This window comes from Diadema setosum, chromosome 1 (assembly GCF_964275005.1).
Source record: "Diadema setosum chromosome 1, eeDiaSeto1, whole genome shotgun sequence".
Lineage (NCBI taxonomy): Eukaryota > Metazoa > Echinodermata > Echinoidea > Diadematoida > Diadematidae > Diadema > Diadema setosum.
In genome coordinates this window covers 32,235,497-32,262,271 of record NC_092685.1, presented here as the reverse complement: position 1 = coordinate 32,262,271, position 26,775 = coordinate 32,235,497, and the positions used below count along the sequence as shown (strand labels likewise).

Genomic DNA, 26,775 nt, shown 5'->3' with positions numbered 1-26,775 from the left:
TCTCTTTAAAAGCCGTATTTAATAGTAAGTGAGCTCGTTATGACAGGGCTTTCCGGCATTCTTAAAACCTAAAGTCAACTTGTGGCTGTATTCCTACACAGATTTTGGGACATGCTCTTCATTCCATGTTGCAAGCTACAGCTCTACAGTACAATTTTTCGTTTCTTTCCTTTGGCAAGGGTCTTGAACATAGATGTGCCAGACAGAACTCGCGCAAATTACTGCTCCACGTTGCCATTTTTCACCTCCTTCTTTCGGCGAGGGTCTTGAAAGCAGACGAGACAGAGGGAGCCCTTTTCTCGCTTGGCATTATACCTGGAGGGGGCCAAAGAGAATGCATAGCTACTGAGTCATCAGATTGTCATCTTAAAATTCTAGAGACACAAACACACTCCCTGCTTTTGTTTCACTGAGCCCCCAGCACCTGGATGTCAGTATGCTTGGGACATCACAGTATGGTGTCTGTAGAAACAAAACCCTACACCAGTTCATCAATTTGAAATGCATCTGAAATAAAATTTCAATTGCACAAAGTTCCATATCTGCTGCACATACCACACATGTTGTGAATTAGAACTTGTATGACATCTCACAAGTGGTTGAATTCACAACAGAGAGCCACAGTGACAAAATGAGAAAAAAAAAAAAACAAATTTCCAACTAGAAATGTCGCTACAGCGACTGGTGTATGCCTCCGCCATAATGCATGGTTCTCCTAATAGGTCTATAGTACAATGTCTTGACAATGTGTGATGACAGTTTCACACAATTGGCAAAATATTAAAATGACAGGTTTGCCACAAATGTGCTGAATGTTCACTTTCCTAGAACTAGGTTCAATTGGATGAATGATCAAAACGTCAGAGTGCAGGTATTTGGGGTAACTAAAATCCACAAAAAGTATCATCCCCCTAGGATATACCCTCATACCAAGTTTGATGCAAAACCACCACACGGTTCTTGAGATATCGACAAAAACTAGAAATATCACTTAAAGACCTAATAAAATGCTTGCAAAATGTTTTTATATGCAAAAGAAATGTAAAATATATGTCATGATTATCAATGTTAATATGTTGTCAGTGTCGTTCCGGTTTTTATCGCTTCTAGAAACTCCCCCAAATATCACAATTTTGGAGGACCCCGTTGCAGCTTTTGCGAAAAAGATAGTCACGAGACCAACACCCCTGAACCAGATTGATGACGTATAAGCACGGAGTTGTGCTCAGTTAGCAGACACCGCTCAGCACAAGCACTCAGATTACTAGCTTGGTACACGCGCGTACACGATAGCTAGCCCGGCCAGGCCCGGGCCCCGCGGGATGTGCGCTCCCGGTCGACCCACTGACTGTCGACATGTACGAATTACCACGTACATTATCACTATTCAAGTTAGCTTGCACAGATACCTGGTACCTCGAGCATAATGTCTTCCCCTATATGGGTAAACTTCGACATTGATGATGATGATGAAGACTGCAGCTCTGACGATAGCGGAGAAGAAGAGGAGGCACATGAAGTTGAAGGGGAAGATGGGGAGGGAGAGGCAGCCGATGAACCCAGAACGTTATCGTGGGGCTGCACCTTACCGATATGAACCAGCTGCATCTCCCCCGCTGCAGGTGCAAGAGCGTATGAACATGGCACCAAGCCCGAGAATAGACCTCACGGAAACGATCGCCTGGGAAATACAGAGTGGTATGTCTGGTATGCCCCCATATAGTTTAACGTTAGAAAGGATATACTGTATTCTACATGATTGACATCGTAAGTTGTAACTGTTTGTCTAGTAAGTAGATTAGAAGAACAGGCCCAGCTCGCTCACAAAGTGAGCGGCTACTCCGGCCGCAGCAAGCAAGCGTGAGCGTCCCGGCCGTGGCCTGGCCCGTCGGCCGGCGCTTACAAGTTAAACTATTAGTACCGCTGTAGTCTAGTAGTAGATCTAGTAGCAGCTAGTCTACACAGTTAGTAGTTATAGTAGTCTACTAGTAGTAGTAGTCTACTAGTACTACTACTAGTAGTAGTACTGTTACCATTACAGCACTAGGTCTAGTAGACTAGTAAGTAGTATAAATAGCAGAATCTTTGGTAGTAGTACAGAGGCTACACTCTAACGCCTAACGGTTAGGGGGAAATGTTGTTACAGGGTGGGTCGTGGCTCAAAAAAAAGAAAAAAAAAAGCCTAACCAGTTTCCCATAGTCAGTTTCTGCAATATTTGTTATCAGTAATTTAGATGCGCCATTTTCTAAGAAAAAAGATACCAAGAATGATCGTCAATTTTGGTCGAGTAGTTTTTGTTTTATGCTACAAATCATACTGTGGAAGGAAGCCCCAACGCCGTGCTTATCTACCGATGAACGCCACGGTACGCGGTGGGGCTGAATTCACGAGTAGGTCTAGGCCTAAAGCAGGCGAGTCGCCGTAGTATTAGTACAGACACGCAGTGGTGGTGGGGCTATCGTGAAATAGGCCCCACCGCAGTGCGCGTGCACCGTACCCGTGCGTTTATAGCAAGCAAGGGTAGGTCCTCCTAGGGTTTAGGGTTAGGTAGGGTTGTATTTATGGTTAAACTGGCCGTTAAATTAGTCGAGGGCCATATTATGAAGTCATTTTCGCCGCATTCACGAGTATTGACTGTGGAAGGCAGCCCCACCGCCGTGCTTACCTGCTAGGCGCTCGCTAGTTCGCTCCCCCGCCAGCGCTAGCCAGTGCAGCCGCCGGCCGGCTGTCGCTGCGCTGCGCTAGCATAGCCTTGCCAGCTCGCTGGCTACACCATTGGTCCGTGAACGACTCCGTTCTTAGACGTCATCGCAATTTAGAAGTGATAGTGCGCCGCATGCGGCGAAAGTATAGAAAGTTTTCCAAAACCGAGGAAATTGCATCCATTATGTTAACAAATATAGAACAAAATTCAGAACAGTAAAAAACCCCGCACAACCATAGAATTACTTAGAATTTAACATTTAATATTATTACATCATTGAGAAAAAAATGCCTAAACCATTTTATTAGGTCTTTAAGGTGATTAATACCCCCGCCCCATGACGACAGTCTTACCCAAGGAATGATCTTTCCTTGATCTTCTGCCATTTAAATGCCGTTACCATGGCAACGCAGCTTCCGACACGTCCGAAAAATATGTCTTGCACATCTTCCCACCAAGACTATTGTGTGTGCCACATTTCATAAGCTTTTGTCAAAAACTGAGGAAATAGTTCAATCCACAAGATCTTTCCTTGATCTTCCGCCATTAATATGCCGTTACCATGGCAACGCAGCTTCCGACACGTCCAAAAAAATATTTCTTGCACATCTTCCCACCAAGACCAATGTGTGTGCCATATTTCATGAGCTTCAGTCGAATACAGAGGAAGTAGTTCAATCCGCAAGATCTTTCCTTGATCTTCTGCCATTTATATGCCGTTACCATGGCAACGCAGCTTCCGACACGTCCGAAAAATATGTCTTCCACATCTTCCCACCAAGATCAAGGTGTGTGCCACATTTCATAAGCTTTGGTCAAAAAACTGAGGAAGTAGTTAAATCCGCAAGATCTTTCCTTGATCTTCTGCCATTAATATGCCGTTACCATGGCAACGTACTTTCGGGTACTGTCAAAAAATGCGTCTTGCACATCTACAACCAAAGGCACACATCTGTATCAAGTTTCATGGAAATTGGGCAAAAACTGAGGAAGTACTTTGCAACATAAAATTTTCGATCATTTTGGCTCATAATATGTGAGCTGTTACCATGGCAACATACTTTTTGTCACTGTCAAGAAATGTGTCATGCTGACCTATATCCTAAGACAAACATTCAATATGAATTCCATGAGAATTGGAAGAACACTGATGAAGCAGTTTTGCCATGAAGCATTTTGCCCTATATTTTACCAATAACATGCCGTTACCATGGCAACACACTTTTTGCCACTGCGGAAATACGTGTCTTGCACATTAACATATTCAGATGAACATCTGTACCTAATTTCATAAAAATTGATCAAAAACTGTGGGAGGAGTTCACGACGCAAGATTTGTACCCATTTTTGCCCATAATATGCCGTTACCATGGCAACGTACTTTTGGGTACTGTCAAAAAATACGTCTTGCACATCTACAACCCAAGGCACACATCTGTGCCAAGTTTTATGGGAATCGGTTGAAAACTGAGGAAGTAGTTCGCGACGCAAGATTTGCAACGGACCGCCCGACCGCCCGACCGACCGCCCAACACTGCCCGACCGACCGCCCGCCCGACCGCCCGACCGCCCGACCGTCCGCTGATTCCTATATACCCCCTTCAAACTTCGTTTGGCAGGGGTATAACAAAACGGGACGTACGGACGTACGGACGTACAGACGTACGGACGTACAGACGGACGGACGGACGGACGGACGACCCGAAAACATAATGCCTCCGGCCACTTCGTTTACGGAGGCATAAAAAGTATATTTAGCAATATCTTGCTTAAATACATTTGTTTGTTGTGTAACAGAGAGCAATATTTTGGCATGATGTTGACTTTCTGAATATTGGTCAACTCGCAAAATCTATGAAAATCATTGCAGAGTACATGGCTCACACAGTATTTAATGGATGATATGCAGTATTCAAATCAAAACAAAATACAGTTCAACCTCGATTATCCGGCCTCCTTTTATCCGGAAATCTCTATTATCCGGACGTGTTCACGCAGTGAAGGACTTTTTTTTTTCATCCAAAAATTGAGAAAAAACAGTGACTTTAACATCTCTTCATGGATCTATTTCACTTATTTCATAAGATGTGCATGATAGGTTTCTCAATATCTAATAAGGTAAAACATGTATGATTTTCACATTATAAAGATATACTTCATTTTTGTGAAGAAGGGACTACAATTTTGCACAGGCTAGCATAGATTACACCACCATTGCAGGGTACGCTACCTGCCTATCTGCCAGTGCACTGGGACGGCAGCTTGGACGGCAGCTTGGACGGCAGCTTGGATGCCAGCTATATACATTAACATTGTGTCTCCCATATCCGGCCAATTTGCTTATCCGGATAAGCGCCGGTCCCGACATGGCTGGATAATCGAGGTCGAACTGTACAGTGCACTCCCGTTTTAACAAAATGCTCAGGACCGGCAGTTTTCTTTCGTTATAACGAAATTTCGTTATAACCGAACAAATACAATATATAACGAAAACAATGAAACAACGCATACAAATGTATATCATACTCTGTTTGTTGAATACTCATCGTACACTGGAAAGCTATGTGAAATGGGATGGTACCTTTTTAATTTTGTTTAAATATTACATTTCAAAGAGATCATAAAGTTGTTTGTATTGTCACACATGTATAGAAAATGATGGTTTAGGATTCGGTCACAGTTCGCTTTTCCAAAGGTTCGTTTCTTGCTCAAATTTGTTTCGCCATTCCCAGGATTCCGACGGTTTGTTCATCTGAAGCTTCGCTCTTCCGAAGATTCATTATACCAAAAGTTCATAATTTAGATAGAAATATATTTTCGTTTTCCCAAGGTTAGTTGATTGGAAAATGAAATGAGGTTCGTCATTCCGAAGGTTTGTAAATCAAAAAATGAAAAAGGTTCACTATTTCAAAGTTTCCCCATTCCCGGGATTCCAAAGGTTTGTTTATCTGAAGCTTCGCTCTTCCAAAGATTTGTTATTCCGAAAGTTCATAATTTAGATAGAAATATATTTTTTTGTTGTTTTCCCAAGGTTTTTTTAATATGAAAATGAAATAAGGTTCGTTTTTCCAAAGAAAGTTTATAATTAAAAGAATTAGAAAAGTTATTTCGAAGGTTCGGTTATCTTAAGACGATTATAAGGTTTGTAATTCCTAAGTTTTGTTAGTGGGCTCACCTTTTTCACTTCTGGATAAACGAAACTATTTTTTAATGTTCCGATTAATGAACGTTTGGAAATCCTATCATTTTCGAAACGAAATGTCGTAATAAAAGCCATATTTCATTGTCGGATTAACGTACCTTTGGAATAATGCCAAAATGTTCTTTATAACAACCCATATTTCATTTCAGAACTAACGGACATTTAGGTGTATCTGAATCTGTGTGTTTTGTTATAAAGAACTTTCAGAACAATAAAACGAACCTATGTGATTTCAGATTGTTGTGTTACAATAATGCAAGTTCCCTCGGAAACTGTGCGTGACACACGGAGCGAACACAGAGTGATGTGAAGCGTTTGCCCATGCAGAGACGCTATAAAACTTGTTCCGCTATGTATTTTCAAAAGCGATCCGGATTTCGTTATAACGGAGCACACTTCTTTTGTTTTTCTTTGTCAGTGGTGCTCGGAAAAGACTTCGTTATAACGAAAATGTCACTATAACTGTGTTTGTTATAAGCGAATTTTGTATCATAGACTTTAATGGCGATAATTTTGGGACCAGAAGTTGTACTTCATTATAACGAAACTTCGTTATAACCATGTTCATTGTAACGGGAGTGCACTGTAAGTGACCAGAGTCACTTAAAAGCTTAGATTCACCCATTTGAAGTCTCTTGACGATATGGCAAGGATGCATAGATGTCTATTATATGCTCCAATTCATCCACTTCATAATCAGAATTGCATCATTTTCAAATGTACTTAGTCTCCGTCTACCATAGACACTGTAACACTTTACAAAAAAGGAATTACTAACTTCATCGGCAGTAAATAATTCAAAATCATTCATGCCTAACATATGTTTGTTCTAAATGATTGATAAAAAAAACAATATTTTCTCTGGCAAAAAAAGCCAAGGAACATCTACATCATGAGACAAGTTGACATACTGGCGAGTGGTTAACTGTACTCACATGACACCTTTTGGCACCAGCATGCAGTGTCCCTCATTCAACTCGTACTTAGTCACCTTGACATCTCCGACACCCACTGTAGTCTTCCCTTCCTGCAGGTCACATTGAGGTTACACGTAAAATACACAAAACTTTAATATTCAGACCTGTAACGGCCATGCCTCACAAAGACTTACAGGGCGCCAAAGCCTAAATGTAAATGTGGATTGAGTGAAAGCAGCAATGTTTGTACAACACATGAATAAAATTTTGAGGAAAATCAGACAATCGAAATTGATTCAAAAGTGATTGTCTTTAAGTTTTGGTGCTGTCATTGCTGGATAAGAAGACTACTCCAGTTCATGACGTCCTTTTGGGCAGCAATATGAAGAAAGTATACAGAGAATTCTACAAAATTAAATTTTTCATAAAAAGTATGCATTCCATTGACTTGTTACTGACATAAGTTAGGGGTAATATTCCTCCTTCTATCTGAAAGAGGTAACCCAAGTGTTCTTTCATTATGCTAGAAAAATGAAAATATATTTAGTTTTCTTCACGCTTTTTCTACACTGCTGTTCATAATGACATCATGGAGTGTAGTAGTCTTCTTATCCAGTACAACTTTTTAATCGATTGCCTGATTTTCCTCAAACTTTCACTGATGTGAATAAATAAACATGTGTATTAAATACAAATGCTTACCCATTGAAGTGCAGATAATCAGTACTGTGGTGGATGTGATTTACATACTGTAAAAGTGGAAATTTTCGCGGTGTTCAAATTTTCGCGCATTTCGCGCAACCAGAAACTAGCGCGAAAATAAAAGCACGCAAATATTTTTGCTTGCCATATGTGCCTGTGCGTGATGTCTTGATTCCGCGGAATTAAAAACACGCGAAACTCTTCAGACCCGGCCAAGCGCGAAAAATTAGTCACGCGAAAATATCCACTTTTAAAGTAGTGGTCTGTGAGGCAAAAACTGGGAGCACTGTATACACGCTATAGATGAAAAACCACAGATTTATAGCATGGCTAAGTGCAATATACCATGGCTGATGTCAGAACATAATACAATTTTCTCCATCTGCATATAGTTTTCAACATTATCAACATCACAACAACATTACGTTTGATCACATGATACTTTGAAGACCAATAGCTGAACAGCATATCATTCTAAAGAGGGATACACCACGGTAAATATTTGATATTATTTTCAGCAACAACACCTTCATAAATACCTATGCATTTACAATGGACACATTGAAAGATTGAGAACACTCTGTCCAGGGAGGTGTTACAGAGATGGAGTAGCAACTCTTCGTAATTCATGCAAATACATGTTTGGGTTCAAGGCGTTACAATGGGATGTCTAGCATTCCATTACGCTCTGAAGTCATGCTCGGCACCGCTCTAGTTGCAAGACGAAGTTCGGAGACGAAGAACGCATTTCACCTTTCGTTGAATTACAAGCTTTATTTCACCGCAAAATTTTAAATGAAATACTCGAATTGATTTAGAATAGTTTAGGAAAGAATTCAATATTATTAACATGTATTTCTAGTTTCTTCGTAATTCGCAAATCGAAAGGAAATGAAAATTAGGCCCTCTTAAAAACCTAATTTTTTTCTATAATGCGCACATTTCCGCATGTTGATTTTCTATCTATTGATAAGGGGATATTTTGATCTTTCAAATAAAGTACTCCGTTAAAGCGTGTTCCAGCGTGTTTTTAAATTATTTGCTGTTAAAATTGTGAGTTTTACACTGCATTTTGATTCGCTGCTCCAATTCAAGGTACACAAATTCATTGTTGCCATCACATTGAAAGAGAGAGCGAATTGCAGTAGGAGCAAATATTTCTAGATGTGAGAGCGCTAGTCCCGATTATTGATGCTCTCTTTTGTCAAAGCACATGGGTAACACCTGTAGTTGAACGCATAACTTCTCGGCGGTGCCGCGCATGACTTCAAAGGAGAGCTTTAGTTGCCTCTCCTTCTCTGTAACACCTCCCTGCTCTGTCATTGTCAAAACAAGATGAAAGGAACACACAAATACATGAACAGAAAACAAAACAAATTCTACCCTAGGCATTATCCAGGGTAGAGGGTATAAATGAAGGGACAAAGTTTGGTCTCACCAGTTGCCACAGCCAGATTTCAGCCTCCTCACATCCCCCTGCCTCGTCACCTTCTCCCCACATCACCACCTACACCATAGGGAGCAAAATTATATGTTAGAACCACGGCTTCTTTCATGCTAGGTAGCACTTGACTCTGGGTCAAGTTTTAATTCCTTTCTTTTTACGTCATTATACGATGGGACTAGCGCGGAAAGAATATCAGAATATCAAATTTGAACCCTATGAGAGACTTACAGCATCTCCCACATGAGTTTCAAACCTTGAAGTTAGAATGTTTACTATCACTCCTCACAAGCATCATCACCTCATGTATATATGACACAAGTTAGGCAAGTACTCACTCTCACAACACTCTGACAACACTAACTGAAATAGAGATTGCCTAAAAACATATTCAGGACTTGCAATTTTATCACACAGCTTCCCGATAAATTTTTGTGGCATGATCCTATATTTTCTGTTGTCTGCTTTGTCTGTTTTGTATGCAAAGCATAATACACACATACACACACACACAGAGATCCTATTGATGGTACTATAAAACAATCATTGTTACATCTGCTGGTATCAACTGCCATATGCCAGGATGAAAATGTGCTTCAACTGGGAGTACATGACAAAATGTTCCACCCTCTCATGGTCATGCTCACCCACTTGACTGGTATATGACTAAACCCATGTGTTACGCAACATCGACCTTCAGATCTGCGACACTAACGCTAAGATGACGTTTGCATTGACCGTTTTCCCCTCTCCCTGCGTCATGTTGCAAAGCAGCTTTAGATTTTGTGAAGACATAGCCCATAAAAAGTAAAATAGTGCTGAAGTTGTTGTTTGTGGCATGTGAAAGTTCTGATCAAAACAGCTAGTTGACATCATAATGGCATAAAGTAGCTCTCTGAATCATGAAAATGAGTGGACGCTAAAGTGGACAAGTTCCGTTGTGAACTGAGAAATGAGATCCATTTTGATAAGCGGTTTTGCGCATGCACAGAACAGTTTTGTTTTTTGTTTTTGCCCTCGTAATGTTCCCATCACAGATCTAAAGCTCCCTAATGTTTATATATGACACATCTCTTGCACAATAGACTGTGACAGTCTGCAAGAATCTTCAGCTTATTGAAGGAGGCAGACTTAACCAGAAGAAGAACAAAGAGACTTGTTAGCAACTTACACTGAACTGGTAGTCAGGACCAAAGAGTGCCTTTGAGCCCTTGCTTGCAATCTCCTCCCTGTTCTTCTCAATCCACTCCTGTAGGCTGAAAGGATCTTCCAGCTTGCGCTCCACATCCTGGGTAATAGGTGGCTTCTCCAGAAGTGTCCCTTGTCATGACAAAAGGGGATGGAAGAAAGTAAGAACATAATACAAGCGTTGACAAACGAGTTTCTTGGAAGAGGGCCTAGCAGCCAGATGCAGCAACTGAGAACATCAATTGGGAACATACACTTATGAAGGGCCTAAATGGCTAACAACATAGGATTAAAAAAAAAAGATAATAAGAGTCCACTGCAATACATTTATTGATGCGCATCTTTATGCTGAATTTTCTACAACCTATGCACAATCTGGTTAGTGTACCATTTTTTTTTTCCTCTCTCCTCTGCAGCATTTATTTCTAAAATCCACCAAAGCCCCCTCTCATTCACTTCTTGAATTTCATTTTTTTTTTCTTCTTCTTTTCTTTGTTTTCTCTCCCCCCTTCTCTCTCTCTCTCTCCCTCCTCTCAACATAGTCTCATCTCTCCTCGACTTACCTTTCCTTTGCGGGATTATTCGTCCTTTCTCCATTGATTCCGCATTCCATAGTCCACATTGTTCGCCGACTTCGTTCTTCTCTTGGTTTCATGAATCTTCACTTCTCTCTCCTATCCCCATGATTTTCCAACATTCAACTCCTCCCTCTTCCTCTTCCCTTTTATTTCATCTTTCTCTTTCTAACGATGTCCGAACATCTTACTTGATTCTCACTCTATTCTTCCTTACCACTCTCTCTGTTCCTTTCTCTATACCGTCTCCACTAGTGCAATTTCAACTTCTAGCCCATTACTGTCCCCCACTCTTCACTTTTTGCCCTCCTCACAACCCCCATATGTCGCTTCCCTCTTCAATTCTCCTCTTTCTAGGCTCTTCTGCCTAACAACGATCCGGTTAAGGACTACATACACATGGTGTCACCGCAAATCTTTCTCCCTCATATCATATTTTCTTTTTTTTTAATGCTACAATCATCAGCCATAGGTTCAGTTCCAATATGCATATGCAGAGACCTTAGTTTTGCTTTGCCTTTTTCTATCTTCAAAACTCAGCATTGATGGAATACATAAAATATATTCTGAAATCCTAGTATCAATAAAAACAAAAGTTTTTATAATGAACATGACTAAGTATGAATGCAAATGTAAAGTAGAATCTACTTGGGATACATTATTGAATTGCAGGACAGTTAATGCTCTAGTAACAGAATTGTTCAGGGTGAATTCTTGAATGGACATGCAGGTAGTAGTATAAATGGACTACAACCTACATCTCGAATTCTTCAGCAATGGCCCAAACATGGGGGCTGAAGTAAGAATATGACATGGGTTACCTTCAATCGCTTTGCCAGTCTTGCACTGCTCTGAGGCAAAGAAACGCTTAATGACTGGAGCAAGCTGTGTGCCCAGGTCCTCACAATAAAACCACTCCTCGTACAGTCTGTCCAGAGAGTTTTCCTGGTAGTACCTAATTGACAAATAGAATGTAAGAAACAGGCAAAATAGACATGCACATAACAAGCAAGACATTTTTCTGAACACCATAATTCTCTGCATGACTATTCCTATTCCCCAAACAGAGTATCCCCGGCAAAAAATGAATAAAAAATAAAAATAATAATAATAATAAATCATCCGTGGATCTGTCACGTGTTTAGGTGCTTTTCAAAACGAAAGAAAGAAAAAAAAACAACAACCCTGCTCTATTGACAATATACAGTATCATCAGGGAGGTCCCTCCCTGGTATCATAAACTATTTTACAAAAAACTACTTGTCTTTCCAGACAATGGATCTTCCTTCAAGTTTCCCTGCTGTATGACTGGCAACAAGTTGCCAAAGGTAAGTCAGATCACAAATGCTGTCTGACACAAGTGCTTTACAGGAGATTGCAGAATAGGGCAACATGGTTGTGAAAGGAAACTGTTTACCTTTAAGACTGTCACAAAGTTAATGCATATCTACAAATCACAAGAGGATTAATTTTTTCCCCACCCAGCCTTACCTTAGCCCATCCTTCTCGTCCTTCATGCGCTCCCTTTCCAGCACCAGGCCAACCGTCTCCGCCTGTCGCTGAGGAGAATGAGGGATGCAGCTAGGGAGCAGGAAGATCTGTACAAGGGAACAGAAGTAGCACAGATAAAGGGAAAATTCCACTCCACGCTCCAATTGACATTCACAAGAAAAATTGAGCAAGAAAAAAATAAACAGTAAGAGAGCACAGGGTTATCATCAACATTAAAAAAAAAAAAGTCACAAGATATTACAATGTCAATATAAAAGTCACAGTCACATAATTATGTACAATGTAATTTCATGGGCTGTTTGCCCTGTTAAATTTAGCTTGGAGTGGAGTTTTTTTCTTTAACCCGTTGAGGACAGACTGATTTTGCTACAACACGCATTTCCCATAGACACCTGCCCGGGTATACTTGGGCAGGGGTCTATGGGAAATGCATGTTATAGCAAAATCAGTCCGTCCTCAATGGGTTAATGCTTGGTTTACATTATGTTCCTAGCGGCCACGGTTATCATGTTTCAGGCAATGCAGACAAAGCGGGATGGATAAGAGACAATGCAGGGGGGAAGGGATGGGCTAACGTGAAACATGACAGGCTGTGATAGCTGTGGATGGTGAGCTTTTTAAACTGTCAAAACATTTGCCACAGCAGTCACAGCACAGATGAGAAACCTTGTAGGCCATATCATAATGGGTTGAGTGACACATTATTGTAAGTACAATACAAAGAGAGAAGACCAAGCTGCAAAGAAAGAAGCCTAAAACTTGAATATGGAGAAAAAATGGCCAAAATCCCACAGCGCACTACATTTCAGTCAAACGGGGGCTGTTATGGCCATTGGGAGCACAATGTAAACCCAATATTCTACCAAACCAAGATACATCAAATCACTGAAACAGAGAGAAGTGAATTGGCTTAAATGCAAAAATCAACTTATTTTGAGAGGAACGCAAAAAAAACAAGGAAAAGTAGAAATTACGCGGTGCGTAAAATGTGTCCCCGCCGGAAGTAGCATTTAGTAGCAAAATGTACAATATCGGTAAAAAATCAAGGTCAAAGGTCAAAGAAGTCAAAGGTCAAAATTCTGTGTAGAAGTTTTGAAGCCCTCACCTAGTGCCATCACAAAAAGCAAACGGAATCGAAATCGGGTTTTGATAGAAATGGCGAAGGAGTAGCATTTTGTAGCCAATGTACAATATAGGTCAAAAATCAAGGTCAAAGGTCAAAGAAGTCAAAGGCCAAAATTCTGTGTAGAAGTTTTGAAGCCCTCACCCAGTGCCATCACATAAAGAAAACGGAATCGAAATCGGGTTAGAAATGGCAAAGGAGGAGCATTTTGTAGCCAATGTACAATATAGGTCAAAAATCGAGGTCAAAGGTTCAAAGAAGTCCAGGGTCAAAATTCTGTGTAGAAGTTTTGAAGCCCTCACCTACAGACTGTAGTGCCATCACATAAAGCAAACGGAAATGAAATTGGGTTAGAAATGGCAAAGGAGTAGCATTTTGTAGCAAAATGTACAATGCAGGTCAAAAATCAAGGTCAAAGGTCAAAGAAGTCAAAGGTCAAAATTCTGTGTAGAAGTTTTGAAGCCCTCACCTAGTAACATCACATAAAGCACACGGAATCGAAATCGGGTTAGAAATGGCGAAGGAGTAGCATTTTGTCGCAAAATGTACAATATAGGTCAAAAATCAAGGTCAAAGGTCAAAGAAGTCAAAGGTCAAAATTCTGTGTAGAAGTTTTGAAGCCCTCACCTAGTGCCATCACATAAAGCAAATGGAATCGAAATCGGGTTAGAAATGGCGAAGGAGTAGCATTTTGTAGCCAATGTACAATATAGGTCAAAATCAAGGTCAAAGGTCAAAGAAGTCAAAGGTCAAAATTCTGTGTAGAAGTTTTGAAGCCCTCACCTAGTGCCATCACATAAAGCAAACGGAATCAAAATCGGGTTAGAAATGGCAAAGGAGTAGCATTTTGAAGCAAAATGTACAATACAGGTCAAAGGTCAAGGTCAAAGGTCACAACTGAAATTCTGTGTAGAAGTTTCAAAGCTCCCATGTAGTGCTATCATATAAAGCAAACAGAATCAAAATTGGCTCATAAATGACAGAGAAGTAGCAAATTGAACATTTTGATCACACACGGACGCACAGACAGACAGACAGACAGACGGACACACGGACACACACACGTACGGAGCCCGTTTCATAGTCCCCTGCTCGAACTCGTTCGGCGGGGACCAAAAAAAAAAGAGTTATATCAGACTTCAGCTCAGCAAAGGATACCGAGTACCTTACGGTATATCTACATGAAATATCCAACTCCAGGGATTAATTGGTAAGATCCCCCTTCTCCTAGATCCTCCTATAATGATATTACCAGAAAGAGACTAGTGGATACATGCAATCCAAGTCATCACAACTACCAAAGGTACAATCTCTTTGTTAGACTTAATCCACTCATTTGTACATACTTTTCTCCCCCCTCCCCCTCTTCTAGGCTTACCTCTCCTTCTTTGATGTGTATATCTTTGTGCTTGTTCTGTTCCACAACTTTGAGGCACATGTCTCCAGTTTTCATGTAAAAGAGCTGCAACACAATATTAAAATAAATTAAAACAAAGCCAACAAAAATTAAACATCCAGAAGACAATATTAAAGGAAACCTTATCTTCAAAGGGGAAATTGCTTTTAGGCAATGACATAAGAGTATCAGATGAGTGCACATGTATTGGTGTTCTCACATTTTCAAATTGAATGCATTCCCATTTAAAGTGGGAGGTTCATTACAGCTGATCAGTAAACTTTCAGAGGCTTGAACAAGAGGACAATCACTCATGCATGCATGGGAACTGAAGTCAGAGTATTAAAATGTGTTCACGCAGAACAAGTAGAAGGAAAGGCGATTATCAGTTCCTGGGGGAAAACAAACACATCAAAATGTGTATACAGCTCAGTAGTAAATCAGTAGTATGACCAAGGAGGTTCTAGAGAATGGAGTCACAACTGTCTCATTTCCTTTGCTAGATGTTCGAAGCCGCCGCTCAAAAATACTGTACGAGCTGAAATTTTCGCGTACAGATATTTTCGCGAATTGCTACTGGGAGGACATTTGCGCGTGTTGTTAATTTTGCGGTTGCGACGGTCTAACTGAACGTAACTATTTGCGCGTTGTTATATTCGCGTGTTGTTATTTTCGCGGTTCAAAGGCGATTCGCGAAATTCGCGAAAATAAAACCATCGCGAAAATTTCAGCTCGTACAGTATTTGAAGCATGTGCAAAACAGGATCTACCGCGCAGATAGGAAGACAATTGACTCGTGTCTCATTGCATAATCACTAGCCACTTTCAGAGGAAGATATTTCTTTGTGATGGTAATTACTTTTCGCTATCCCTTCTTATAAAAGGTAGGTGGTACAGACATGAGGATGTGCGAATAGAAATTGAGCAAAAAATGCTGAAATGAAGATGGGCAATTCCGCAGTTAGGTGGACATGACATGGATAAAAGAAATGTGCCTCTTTATCTTACCCTTTGATCTAGGTATCAACTAATGCCATGGATGTTCACCAATCATTAGGGTCTTTCAAATTCAGTAGATTTTATTTTTCGTATTTATTGATTTTGCGAGATCTAAAACCATCATTTAAAATGTACATGTGGGACTGGGGACGCTGAAATTCACTTAAATGCAAATTACAGTGGGTTCCTTTGAAATTTTTTCTTCAAAGTTTTGCTAAAGGGTAAAAGATGAATACATTTAAATACTCCTGAAGTCATGTGACATTTTGTCAATTACAAAAGGGTGAAATGACCTGCGGAATTACTCCGGACAAATGTAACGTTACTAACCGTAACGTTACTAACCGTAACGTTACTAACCATGCTTTTGGGGGTCTAGCTAAAAAATTATCGGTCGAACTGCTAAAAAAATTTGCATGAACATTTGTCATGATGCAATAATTGAAATTAATGCAACACTTTGTTTGAAGTAACTTGAATTTTTGCACACTTTTTGTTACAAGACATTGATTTTTTTGTCATGTCCTTTTTTCGCAACGTTACTGTATCATAACGTCTGTATCATAAACCTGGGAAGGATGAACATGTTTTTGACATAATTTTGACTTGAAATGAATAAATGGTAATTTAGTGGTAAAAACAAATATCTAAATTTGTTCAAATGTAACGTTACTAACCGCGGAATTGCCCAGATGAAAATTACTCGACTGGGCATGTGCGGGCACTAATCTGATATATCTATCAATAAAGAATTATACTTGAAGATTATTCCGTATTAGTTTCATTTGTGGAAACTTAGCGGAAAAGTGATAAAACCAGCTTTCCAGGATGGTACAGTTTTAAACATTTTCACATGATACAGCTCAGATATATACTTTTGCGCAAATTTCTGGACGGAAATGTCTTTTGTTTTACATGCTTTATCATTAATTGAAATTTCATTTCATTTAATAAATTGATAAGCAAAATATGGCCAAAATTATGATAACATTCAAAATTAATCTTCAGAATGCTGAGCAAGACAGCGGCAAGGAACATTGATCATCAAAGGCACAATTGCACCTGTGGAATTCCTTTCTACATCAATAGAAATCTGACAAATGTCTGAATAATCACAGCCAGTTGGAACTCCAATGTATAAAACGTCCTTGGTATGACTAAGGTACATGCAGTGCCACTGTAAAGGAAATTCAGCAACTTCACATAGTAACAGGTACTGTTCATAAACAAAATATGTCTAAACTATGCAACATTTTTGTTTTTCAAATACTGAACAGAGTCTCCAATAGCAATTAAACAATTGTAACTGAGAAGGAATACTGGTGTTCTCACTACATAAATGTAATACATGTATCCACAAATGGATATTTTAAAAGTGCTGTATTTATCCTATATTTTTCCTCAGGGGAGCCAATAGTAAGAACTGATGTGACATACAGCGCAATGTGAAGCCCAAGTCCTACCATCTTATTGATAGGTGAATAGCGCTGACTCCATAAGTGTATGCCTGATGCATCGACACATTGTATGTCTGTCTGTACTTTGACCCAGAAACAGAGCAGCCAGAAGCTGCTTGGTGCTTGAACAATGTTACCTACCCCCATGCATAGGAAATAGTGACAGAGAGCATAGGGTTACATACAAGAATTCTCCAATGCACATTGCAATTACATATAATGTATCAAGTGAGGTACACAGGTTTAGGCTAGGTTTCAGCAAACACTAGCCTGAACCAATGCTTGAATGTTACAATTACCCAAGGATGTATTTTCTAAATACAGGGGATTTTGCATCACTGGAAATTACCAGCATACTAGTCACACTATGTCAGGTCTAGTATTAAACTTTTAGGTGATGACTGCATTAAGGCACTAATAAATTGATCGATTAAAATTAAATAATGGATGCACGTATGTGATAGAAGACAAATGCTTACTTCATATACAAACTAGATTTTTGAATCACTAGCATCCATACAGTTGTACATGTCTCAAGGAAACTCTCAATTACTGCAGAACAGCAGAAACTTTCATGCAATGAATTTGTAGAGCTCTTGTTTATAATTCAGCTGATGGGAAATCAATGATAACTCAAAAAATATTCAAAGTTTTCAGTTTGGATGTAAATTGTCTACCCAGTGAATTTAGGCTCTATCTTGATTCCCATCCATCCCCTCTTGTTAATCATGTAAATATGATTATTAAAGATGATTTAGTTGATAGGCCTATGGTAGGACATTTTGTTTATCTGGAGCTCATGCTTTAGTGTTCTCAGGCAGTGCCTGTAACGTTTTCTGTACATATTATGTTTGTGTATGTTTTCATATTTTGTATTCTTATGTTGCTTTTCAACTTGCATACCCCAAATGGGTTGATTGAGTCGATAAACTTTCAAACTTTCAAACCATACCTCCTCTCCTTCTTCAATATGGTAGTCTTTTCTCACATTGGGTCCCCCGACAAAGAAGGCTTTCATCTGTCCATCTTGGTACCTATGACAATATTAGATTTAGATAGATGAATAAAGGGCATTTATATACACACAAACACAGGCACAAATATGTGTACAGACATATAATATACCTTTCAGATTTGTTTTCTTGAATCATTATCAGGACATTATATTTAAGAAAAGAAGAAGCAAAGGAGCAACATACCGAAGTTGTATTCCACTACTGTAAAAGTGGATATTTTCGCGCATGTAATATTTCACGCTTGGCCGGGTAAGAAGAGTTTCGCGTGTTTTTAATTCCGCGGAATCAAGACATCACGCACAGGAATATATGGCAAGCAAAAATATTCACGTGCTTTTATTTTCGCGCTAGTTTCTGGTTGCGCGAAACGCGCAAAAATTTCAACACCGCGAACATTTCCACTTTTACAGTATTACTACAGGTAGGGACTTATCCGCAGATCTGAGGCTAAAGCAATGTCATGCTTGCATAACAATGAAAGAAAAAAAACAATGGTATATCAAATAGCAGGTACTGAGCAATGTTCTCTTTCTCTCTCCCTCTCTCTGTTTCTCAAACTACACTTGAACTGAAGTTAGCGCTGCATACAATATTAACATTTAGAATGAAAATAGCCATGGCACAAGCTGATGTATCTTCTTTAGACCAGCTGTCATAGATTAGTTAATAGTAGCAGTCAGTTTTATTCTGAATCACGATTCCGGTGCCCTGGTAGTTTCCAGGTCAAACTGAACAGGCGCTATATCAGTCATACACCCCCCCCCCCCCCCACCTCTTATATTTCCTTGGCTGTGCACTAATGTCATCACATAAGTACACTAAAACAGGGCACCATAAAGCCCGCACCAAATATTCTTGATGTCTGCTCATCAAAACTGTCCCATACATAATGTACGTATGTGTACATGGCTGACTGTGACTGTGCTACTCGGTCGCCTTTCACGGAAAATGGTGTCTTGTCTGTGCTAAAAGGATCTGTATGGACCACATCTGTTGACGTCCAAGGTGTTGTATAAAACAGTGTATGGTCTTAAGTTGAGCAATGGAACAAAATTTCACACTCAGTGAAAGATGAGGCACTCTATTTTGCCTCACTAAATAGACCGCCTCTATATTTCACCTCGTGCGAAATCTTGTACAATCGCACTCATCACCATTCACTATTTGTATACTGATGACACAATCACCTGCAAAAGTGAATTGCACATGGTTGTGACCACTAAGAGCATTCTGTAAAAGACAGAACGCTGAAATCCCAAAATTTTGTTTTGTGTCTAATTTTGCTGGCACTTCTACAAAATTGTTTCTGATGGATTCTACAAATAAATACATTTGAGCACGATGTGGCTTCTGCAAGTCAAATTTACGAGATCTCTGATAAGTTCTGTAACAAAATTGCCCAAGAGGCACCCCTGAAAGTCCATTTACCCCACCACTGTTCTTCTTACAGTAAATGAAACCAACTTCTTTTTTCTTTTCTTTTTTTCTGCACAGGGTGTTCTCAACCTTGTGGGAGCAGACTGCTTGCTCCTTGTTCCAGAATATTCACTTGCTAAATTGTGATTTCTGTTTTTTCTTGAAATTACTGCTTGAATGTGAAGTTACTGACAAAGATGAAGGAGTAAATATTCAACCTTAAATGCATCTTTAAACAAAAACAACAAAGAACATGTTTTGGGGTGAAGGAGTTCTGGTCAAAACCTCAAAGGAGAAGGACACCAAGAGTACAAGGAGTCCCTGCACACTCAAATATAGATCACCGATGGTATCTGTCTCTTCTTGTTGGGCTTCTGCATTTTCAGTGGCTGACCATGTTACATGTACCAATGACACGAAGAGACAGATATAAACCATCGGTCTAACTCTGAAAGTAAATTGTATCGTCTTGGTTTTATTTCTTTCTCATCCCATTCTCAGTTCACTCAGTATAGTTCATTTGTACAATATGCCTAGTACATATGGTGCTCTATAAAATCGCTGGAGTGGAGATTGGTGAGCGACTCTACCTGGTGCAACTCTGTATCTTGTCTTGATCTGCTGAATAACCTTGAATAAACATACCAGCGAAAAACAAGACTTTCTTTCTTGTTGTTCTTCTTCCAGTTCAGTACAGTCCACCTATGGTGTATCATGGTACTGTTGGTAGGCATGATGTAGACATGTACAGTAATGATATATGTGTACAGTACTACATTACATTATCAATGTGCAGCTAAAAACACTCCATTCCAATCTACAACGGAAAGTTGAATATCTTGCACCACTTGCTTAGACTGAGATTAGAAATTTAACTATGTGATACAGTTGATGTCAATGATACAAGTGCCAGTGTGTGTTGTGTGTTGCAATTGATTTGCACAAGCATGTGGAAGTGAAGTGTGTGGGTTAGTCTGTAAGTACAATGAGCACAATGAATGGATACTGAAGAATAGATTGAGTGAGATATGCCTGCCAAAGCTATAGAAAACCACTTCAGCAGGAACTAGACTCTATGTTATAATTGAGCAAACCAAGAAGGTAAATAAATAAATAAAAGGTTAGTATTTCCTAACCCAGCAATGTTTACACATTGTGATGTGCAAACATTGCAAGTATAGTCTCAGGAGATTCTGCACAGTAAATTTGCAGGGAGAAGAAGACAGTGATTGGTTTGAAAAGAAAAGAACACAGCCAATACACAGAATAAATGAATGGACAAGAACATAATATACACAGTACACTGTTACTGTCACTGTCCATATAATAATAATAATAATACAGATTCAGCTAGATATTCAATCAATGGTTGGGTGCCCAGGTCCCGGGAATGGACTGAACATGCTGAAAGATCAGTATAGGCCACTATAGATGTAATTATTGTCAGGGATATGATCCAAAGTCCATGTAGAGACTACATCACCGTCATCAGATTTCACAGCTTACAGAGTCCCCTCATCAATCCTGGGGTGACCGTACATGGGTTAAAAGTATGAAAAAAAAAAATGGTAATAAAACTCCTCCGGACAGACAGATTTTCCCCGTCTTCCCGGGCACTGCTACATTGTATACCGCTAACAACTTACAGCATCAACATTGCAGGGCTGTCAACATTGGAAACTAGTTTAGAGTGAGACTCTGTAGAGCCCACTAATGTCAAAATCGACCACTAATGTCAAAACAACCACTAATGTCATAACACGTCGACGACAAATGTCATAACAACCACTAATGTCATAACACGTCGACGACAAATGTCATAACCACTAATGTCATAACACGTCAACGACAAATGTCATAATGACCACTAATGTCATAACACGTCGACAACAAATGTCAAAATCGGATTAACCACTAATGTCATAACATGTCGACGACATATGTCAAAATTTCCATTTTTGCTGCAAATGTCATAACACGTCGACGACAAATGTCAAAATCGGATTAACCACTAATGTCGTAACACATCGACGACAAATGTCAAAATTTCCAAATTTTACTGCAAATGTCATAACGCGTCACAGGGGCATATCCAGGAATTCCGTCAAGGGGAGGCGCCTTTACAAAATCAAAGGCTGGCGAGACCCTCCCCCCCCCCCCCATTTTCTTATTTTTATTTCTGTTGCCTTAACAAAATATAGAGAGAGGGCACCAGAGGGGGATGCGCCCCCTCTCGATTCGCGATTGCGTCAACCGCAAATGTCAAAATTGGGTTAATCACAAATGTCATAACACGTCGACCACAAATGTCATAACGCGTCACAGGGGCGGATCCAGGAATTCCGTAAAGGGGAGGCGCCTTTACAAAATTAAAGCTGCCGCACCCCACCCCCATATTTCTCCTCTTTAATTTTATTGTTTTAACTAAAGAGAGAGAGAGAAAGAGGGGGGAGGGGCACCAGAGGGGGATGCGCGCCCCCTTCTCGATCCGCGACTGTGTAAACCACAAATGTCAAAACGCATTGCATGCAATACAGGGGCGGATCCAAGAATTGCGTAAAGGGGGGGGGGCACCTTGATTAAAGCCTGGCACATCCCAATCTTTTTGTTATTATTTATGTTGTTTAGAAGAATTTTTTCTTTTTATTTATGTTGCTTTTTAAGGGGGGCACCAGGGGGGGGGGGGGGTGCGCCGTCTCGATCCGCGATTGCATCAACCACAAAATGTCAGAACTCATTGCTTGCATTACAGGGGCGGATCCAGGAATTCCGTAAAGGGGAGGCGCCTTTACAAAATTAAAACCTGCCGCACACCTTATTTTTTTTTTATTTCATTTGTGTTGTTTTTACAACAACAGCAACAACAGCAAAATAGCTACTGCACCCCTATTTTTTTCTTTTCATTCTTGTTGTTTTAACAAACAAACAAAAAGATAGAAAGAGGGCACCAGAGGGGTACGAGTCCCCTCTCGATCCGCGATTGCGTCAGCCACAAATGTCAAAACTCATTGCTTGCATTTCAGGGGCGGGTCCAGGAATTCCGCAAAGACGTCTTTTCAAAATGAAAGGCTGGCGTAACCCCCCTCAACTTATTTATTTCTTTTTATTTTTACGGAATTCCTGGACCCGCCGCCGCGGCCCCTGTAATGCAAGCAATGAGTTTTGACATAGTCGTTGACGCAATCGCGTATCGAGAGGGGGAGCATCCCCCTCTGATGCCCCTTATCTATTTTTTGTTGTTAAAACAACAGAAATGAAATGAAAAAAAAAATAGGGAGGAGCGGCATGTTTTAATTTTGTAAAGGCACCTCCCCTTTACAGAATTCCTGGATCCGCCCCTGTAATGCAAGCAATGAGTTTTGACATTGTGGTTGAGGTACAATGGGGGATCGAGACGGGCACATCCCCCTCTGGTGCCCCCCTCTTTTTTTTTTCTTCAAAACAACATAAATAATAACAAAAAGATGGGGGATGCGCCAGGCTTTTATTATGTAAAGGTGCCCCCACCCTTTACGTAATTCCTGGATCCGCCCCTGTATTACAAGCAATGACTTTTGACATTTGTGGCTGACGCAATCGCGGATCAAAAGGGGGGCGCATCCCTCTCTGGTACGCCTCTCTCTCTCTCTCTCTCTCTCTCTCTCTTTAGTTCAAACAATAAAACTAAAAAGGAAATAATGGGGGGAGGGGTGCGGCAGCTTTAATTTTGTAAAAGCGCCTCCCCTTTACGGAATTCCTGGATCCGGCCCAGTATTGCAAGCAATGAGTTTTGACATTTGTGGTTAACACAATCACGGATGGAGAGGGCACGCATTCCTCTATGATGCCTCCTTCTATTTTTTTAACAACATAAATAAAAAGAAAAAAATGGGGAGGGAATGTGGAAGCCTTTGACTTTGTAAAGGCTCCTCCCTTTTACGGAATTCCTGGATCCGCTTCTGTAATGCAAATGAAGGGTTTTGACATTAACTTGTGGTTGACGCAGTGGCGGATCTAGAGGGGGCGCGGCGGCCCTTCCCCATCTCTGTTTTTGTTAAAACAAAAGGAAGAAAAAAGAAAAAGAAAAAAGGGAGGGGTTTCGCTGGCCTTTGAGTTTGTAAAGGCACTTCCCCTTTACGGAATTCCTGGATCCGCCCCTGTGACGCGTTATGACATTTGTGATTAACCCAATTTTGACATTTGCGGTCGACGCAATCGGGGATCGAGAGGGACGCATCCCCCTCTGGTGCCCCCTGTCTATATTTTGTTAACGCAACAGAAATAAAAATAAGAAAATGGGGGGGAGGGGAAGGGTCTTGCCAGCCTTTGATTTTGTAAAGGCGCCTCCCTTTTACGGAATTCCTGGATATGCCCCTGTGACGCGTTATGACATTTGCAGTAAAATTTGGAGATTTTGACATTTGTCGACGTGTTATGACATTAGTGGTTGTTATGACATTTGTCGTCAACGTGTTATGACATTAGTGGTTGTTTTGACAGTAACTTAGTGGTCGATTTTGACATTAGTAATAGTGGGCTCTACAGACTCCCATTGGCCATAGGCCAATGCTATAATATAGGAGTCGAAATGAGTGAGATCAATATAAATGCATGCAAATGAAATGAAGTTTTAGAGAAAGGACCAAAATGAGTGAGAGTTGGCATCCTTGACATTGCATTGGCCCTAGCCTAGATACTAGTAGGCCTCGGGGCCTCCATCACAATCGGTCACCCGGCCATGTCACAAGGTTACATAGCCCTGCCCTGTCGCTGTACACAAGTGTCGCACGCGCACGGCGTCTGGTCGGGCTACCGGCCATGCTGACCCAGTGCCAGTGGACTGCCAGGGGCGCCATCCCCCCAGCCCCCGGGGCAGCCCTCGCCACACCACTTACCTTAGGCTTGAATAGCAAGACTCTGTACCGCGTACTACTCCCAGAAACATTGGAAGTCATAAAGCGTTAAAAGACCGGAGTGCGTGAAAAAAGTCGTACTAGAAGGAACACTTTCAAAGAAAACACTTACATCATTTTATTGCACACAGGTGGCAGAAAAAATTGTTTGTTTTCTTCGATCCAGCCATCGACATTTTTTACGTCAACTTGTGGCCCAAACATGGCGTAAAGTTATCGCTAAGCTCTTCTTCCCTCTAGCTCTCCCGGCGTCTTGGAATCCTTAGACCTTAGTCACAATTTTCGCTAATTCGTAGTGTATTTGCTGTACAATGCAAATAGATTCCGCTGGTACCCGAATACATGTAACAAAGAAGGAGGAGTTCGAGTGCTAGCAAAGAAAGGTCTTCATAGTGCTAGCTATTGTACTCAGTGCGGGTGATGGTGTATTCGGGGCCCGAATAGCGAATACCGAATAGCGAATAGCGAATAGCGAATACCGAATACTTCTATGTGAACGCAGCCGAATACACCATCACCCGCACCGTCAACTCACCATCCCATGCAGTGAGGATTTCTTGAAATGAAATGAAATGAAATGAAATGAAATGAAATGAAATTTATTCATATTCCACATAGTGGGCATTACAGGGTATAACACATAGTGGATATAATATCAATACTATACAGAGTATGATTACATGTATTTATACAAAATATCGTGATATTCTGAGATAAAATCACACCATGTACAAATGTGGAGGGGACTATTTAGAAGCACTGCTTGTTAAATGTAGTCCCCCTACAGATTATAGACAAAATAGTATCAAAGATAAGGCTGAGTGGAATAACAAAAACACCATATATACACTATTTACAAGGGCACAATTATGAACCGTACTATGGATATACAATTAGTCATGTATATGTTACAAAGCACAGGTTTATGTATAAAGTGTTTACAGCAGAATAATGAATGAAACAGAAGATAACCTTCCGAGTATACTTAATGAAAGTACTTCTAGAAAACATTGATTGAAGTATACATACGTTTTATTACCATAAAACTGTTTATCAATACTTATCAAGAAACAAAGTTTTGAGCTTATACTTAAAGATATTCAAGCTCTGAGCTTGTTTTAGTGAACGATCAAAGGAATTCCAAAGCTTAGGACCAGTAAACATGAAATTTCTGTTACCAAAACTAGTTCTATTTTTAGGAAGATGATAATCATTCGCATTCCTTGTTGAGTAATTATGTATAACATTATTTTTTCGAAACATTTCCTTAAATACAGCAGGGGTAGCGTTAATTTCTACATTGTACATAAAACAACCCAGCTGAAGACGATATAAATCAGTAATCTTAAGAATACGGTTTTCTTTAAACAAGACATCAGTGTGTGATCTATAAGCGGTATTGCATATCAAACGCATCGCTCTTTTCTGCAAGAGAAATACCCTGTCCATTTTTGTTTGTATTGCATTTCCCCATGCCATTACGCCATAATTAAGGTAAGGAAGAATAAGAGTTGAATATAACATAAGAAGCACTGACTTGGGGAGAATCCTTTTAACGTGATTAATAATGCCAATATTTCTTGACACTATCTTACAAATATTATCAATATGACAATTCCAAATTAGCTTATTGTCAATTGTAATACCGAGAAATTTTGTAGTCTTGACTTCTTTGATGACAGAATTATCAAATATCACTTGGTCAGGAAGTTGTTTAACAGAGTTACTAAATAACATGTAATTGGTTTTTTGTTTATTTAAAGATAATTTATTTGCTTTTATCCAATTTGTTACATGTGTAAGTTCTACATTTAAAACTTCTACTAACTTATTAGGATCACTGTGAGTATAGAATATGTTTGAATCATCAGCAAAAAGGATAAAAGAGAGAACACTCGAAGAACATCGAATGTCATTTACATAAATAGAGAATAACAGTGGACCAAGAAGGCTTCCTTGGGGAACTCCACACGTGATTGGTACCGTAGACGAATTATATCCATCAATGGTAACAAATTGCTTTCTTCCAGAAAGATAACTTTCGAACCATTCCAGAGCCTTACCTCTAATACCATAGTGCGCAAATTTGTATAACAGAATGTCGTGATTTATAGTATCGAATGCTTTAGAAAAATCTAAGAACAAACCGATAGTATAACAGGATTTTTCGATTGAAGCTGAAATGGTATTTATTAAACTTAGAATGGCATGAGTTGTGTTATATTTTTCTC

At 40.0% G+C, this 26,775-nt stretch overlaps 2 protein-coding genes across 2 annotated transcripts in view; one reads left to right on the top strand and one right to left on the bottom strand.

The window, feature by feature from the left end:
• LOC140229822 (placenta-specific gene 8 protein-like) overlaps positions 1–26,775 on the top strand; it is a 187,711-nt gene that overhangs the window by 128,016 nt on the left and 32,920 nt on the right. The window lies entirely within an intron of this gene.
• On the bottom strand, positions 186–18,247 carry LOC140229812 (3-hydroxyanthranilate 3,4-dioxygenase-like). The gene is made up of 8 exons (XM_072310047.1): positions 18,173–18,247; positions 14,747–14,830; positions 12,225–12,331; positions 11,555–11,688; positions 10,142–10,290; positions 8,965–9,033; positions 6,843–6,934; positions 186–315 (listed from the first exon to the last, which is right to left on the bottom strand). Exons 1-8 carry the CDS (start codon positions 18,236–18,238, stop codon positions 219–221), a joined length of 798 nt encoding a protein of 265 aa, XP_072166148.1. The 5' UTR covers positions 18,239–18,247; the 3' UTR covers positions 186–218.

Coding starts and splice junctions, on each gene's coding strand:
- LOC140229812 (XM_072310047.1), bottom strand. CDS start 18,238: ATGAAAGCCTTCTTTGTCGGGGGACCCAATGTGAGAAAAGACTACCAT. Junction 11,689..12,224: donor GACGAGAAGGATGGGCTAAG/GTAAGGCTGGGT, acceptor TTTGTCAATTAG/GTACTACCAGGAAAACTCTC. Junction 9,034..10,141: donor GTCCTGACTACCAGTTCAGT/GTAAGTTGCTAA, acceptor CCTATGGTGTAG/GTGGTGATGTGGGGAGAAGG.